The 3,240-nt window shown below is 37.5% G+C and overlaps 1 protein-coding gene across 1 annotated transcript in view; it reads right to left on the bottom strand.

Moving 5' to 3' along the window:
• The window catches only part of LOC107088209 (protocadherin beta-5-like), a 9,121-nt gene extending 6,877 nt beyond the window's left edge, over positions 1-2,244 (bottom strand). Inside the window, exon 1 of the mRNA XM_015380231.1 lies at positions 6-2,244. Within this exon, the coding sequence (XP_015235717.1) occupies positions 6-2,138 (2,133 nt within the window). The 5' untranslated portion in view covers positions 2,139-2,244. The remainder of the gene's footprint in view (positions 1-5) is intronic.
• Positions 2,245-3,240: the final 996 nt, after the last annotated feature.

Genomic DNA, 3,240 nt, shown 5'->3' with positions numbered 1-3,240 from the left:
AAAACTGAAACTCCACCCAGTGTGATCATCAGGTAAAAAATCACATTATTATCTTCATCTTCCTTTGCTGCACTTTTGACATCAAAAGAAGCAAAAGCCTCTTTGGGTTCCACAAGTTTAACAATCACTGTAGCTGTTGCTGAGAGAGAAACGTTGCCATTGTCTTTGACCAGTATGACCAGTTTATGCTCAGCTTCATCTGTCTCTGTGAATGAGCGAAGCGTTCGGATCTGTCCTGTGTAGCGGTCCAAACCAAAGAGGCTGTGGTCAGTAACTTCCTGCAGTGAAAACAGCAACCAGCCGTTATATCCTATATCAGCATCATAGGCTCTGACTTTAGTCACCAAGTGTCCTGCGTTCACATTGCGGGGAATCTCCTCCACACCTTCAGCAGAACCATTGGAGCTGACTGGATAAAGAATGACAGGAGTGTTGTCGTTCTGATCCAGAATGAACACGTTCACCGTAACGTTGCTGCTCAGAGATGGTGTCCCAGAATCAGTGGCAACAACTTGGAACTGGAAAGTTTTTAAAGTTTCAAAGTCTAAGCTTTTTAGGGCCACGATATCTCCACTCTCTGAATTTACATTGATAAATGAAACTATAGCATTCTGCCCTGATGTTTTTAAGATTCGGTAGGAAACTATTGAATTACTGGTTTCATCATGGTCAAACGCATTTACAGAAAACAAAGAAGTTCCTGGAATATTACCTTCAGTTACATAAAATGTGTATGGGCTTTGTGAAAACTTAGGGTGGTTGTCATTTACATCCGACACCACAACATTAATTGTTTTTTCACTGAAGCGTGGTGGTTCACCTGCATCCGTTGCTCTTACTGTTATTAAATAATTCGATTGCCGTTCTCTATCCAGATGGGTTTTGGTAACCAATGCATACATTCTGTCTTGTAAAGATTGTGATAAAATAAAAGGGATGTCATCATTTAATGTGCAGGTGACCTTTCCATTAAGACCTGAGTCTAAATCATTGACACTAATCAGAGCCACAGTGCTTCCTAATGGGGAATCTTCAGGGATCAATTGTGAAAATGAAGTAATCTCAATCTCTGGTTCATTATCATTAACGTCGATTATTTTGATGTTAATACTTTTTTGCGCTGATAGAGGAGGGGTACCTTTATCTGAGGCCTCAACTTCAAGTTGATACCTATCTCTTGCCTCGTAATCTAATAGACCTTTTACAATTATCTCACCTGTTGCATGGTTAATTTCAAAAAGTTTAAAGAATTTACGATTTACACTGTTGCTAAAAGTATAAATCACTTCCCCATTTCTTCCGCTATCTAAATCAGTCGCATTTACCTTTAGTACGGTTGTGCCAAGTGGACAATTTTCCTCAAGCATTACTGAATAAGCATCTTTCGAAAAGACAGGTGCATTGTCATTTGCATCCAAAACGTTTACAATGATATCAACTTCGCTAGATTTAGGAGGTTTCCCTCCATCAAGTGCAGTCAATACTAAAGTGTGCCTTGCTGATATTTCTCTATCTAATGACTTTTGAACGATCAAAACAGGTATTTTGCCATCATCTCCTGTGTCTTTAATTTCTAAGTGAAAGTGTTCATTGGGGCTAAGTTTATAACGTTGAATAGAGAAAATTCCTCCATCTGGATCGCGGGCAGGCTGCAATGGAATACGCACTCCGGGCAGCGCTGACTCAAAAATTTCCACAGCAGTCTCATTCTCAGGGAAAGCGGGAGAATTGTCATTTATATCCAGCACCTCAACACTAACATAGTGAACCTCCAATGGATTTTCCAGGACAGTTTTTAGATTTATTTCACATCTACTGCTATGTTTACAAACCTCCTCTCTGTCTATTTTTTTTCTCACATAAAGGTTGCCATCGTTTGGATCCAGGTGAAAGAGAGCATCCGTCGTGCTGGTAACAATGCGATACTTTCTGCTTTTCAGTATGGATTTATCTAATCCAAGTTCTTCCGCTACGTTTCCAATCAGAGTCCCTTCTTTAATCTCTTCAGAAATTGAATACCTCAATTGCGCCGTGGTTACGCCCAACAAAAGCAAAGCAGCCATAAATCCGATCCAAGGCTGCCTCGTCCATGCTGCGTGCAATCCTCTTTGTTCCATCATTAAAAATGTAATATCCATCTGTTCTATATTGAACAATCTTAAAAAACACAAATCAATACATTATAAATCCAATAACATCTCCGCTCCTCCACATAACATTTGCAATATCCGGGGAGAAATCCAAGTGTTATATCCAACACAAAATGATAAGGAATTAAAAGAGGTGGAACTACAAAACAGTGACGACGATGAAGCCGTTTTTAAAAAAAGCACACTGACACCGCGCGATGGTGGGGGAATACTGCAATAATTGCGCGTTGATATCTCATTTGAATATTATATGTTTTGTTTTGTTTATTTGTTCGGCAGAAATAATTTTATCTAAGTTATTTATTGCGGATATATTGGGAAAAGTCTCTTTGAGGATTCGGGATGTAGCCTATACATTTTATCTCTATCAAAAAGTGCCCAAAACGAGGATTTTTTAAAGTTTGATACGTGTAGTAGAAATGGGAAGTCTGTCAACTTCGTGGAAGGCTTAAAACTGTAATCTTGCCCTTAAACATACAAGACTCTCAAAGATAAATAATGTTCCTCAGGTATTTATATTTGAACGTTTATATATAGGCCTACGTTGTATCTTTTTAAGTATGTTAGTTAAATTGGGCCAACTGGAAAAATGAGCCACCGAAGGATTAAGAGTTATAACTCTCTAAATGTGTCAGCCAATGGCCGCAATTTATTTCAGATTTTTCCCTGAGCTGTACTTGAAACTGTTTTTTGATTGGTCAGTTATAACTGTAGTGGGTGGGAAAATACGTGGCATTCAGCTTGGTGAGAAGAATTGAGAGTTAAGAACCATGGCAGACACATATTTCATTAAAATGATAAGAAAAACTGATATATATTTTTTAAAAAAAAGGTTATTTGCTTAGGTAATATATATGTAATATATTTTTGCAATATATTAAATATATAATACACATATATATGTATATATACATACATACACACACACACACACACATATATATATATATATATATATATATATATATATATATATATATACCGGTATATATACACATATATTGTACAGTCTATGCCCAGCTTAAGTCATACTGTCAAGAGGACAAAGCCTCTGTCCACGAGTAATGAACATCTTTGGCACCTTGTCACC

The sequence above is a fragment of the Cyprinodon variegatus genome, unplaced genomic scaffold, assembly GCF_000732505.1.
Source record: "Cyprinodon variegatus isolate N-32 unplaced genomic scaffold, C_variegatus-1.0 Scaffold210, whole genome shotgun sequence".
Taxonomy (NCBI): domain Eukaryota; kingdom Metazoa; phylum Chordata; class Actinopteri; order Cyprinodontiformes; family Cyprinodontidae; genus Cyprinodon; species Cyprinodon variegatus.
This window is presented reverse-complemented; position numbering and strand designations above follow the sequence as displayed.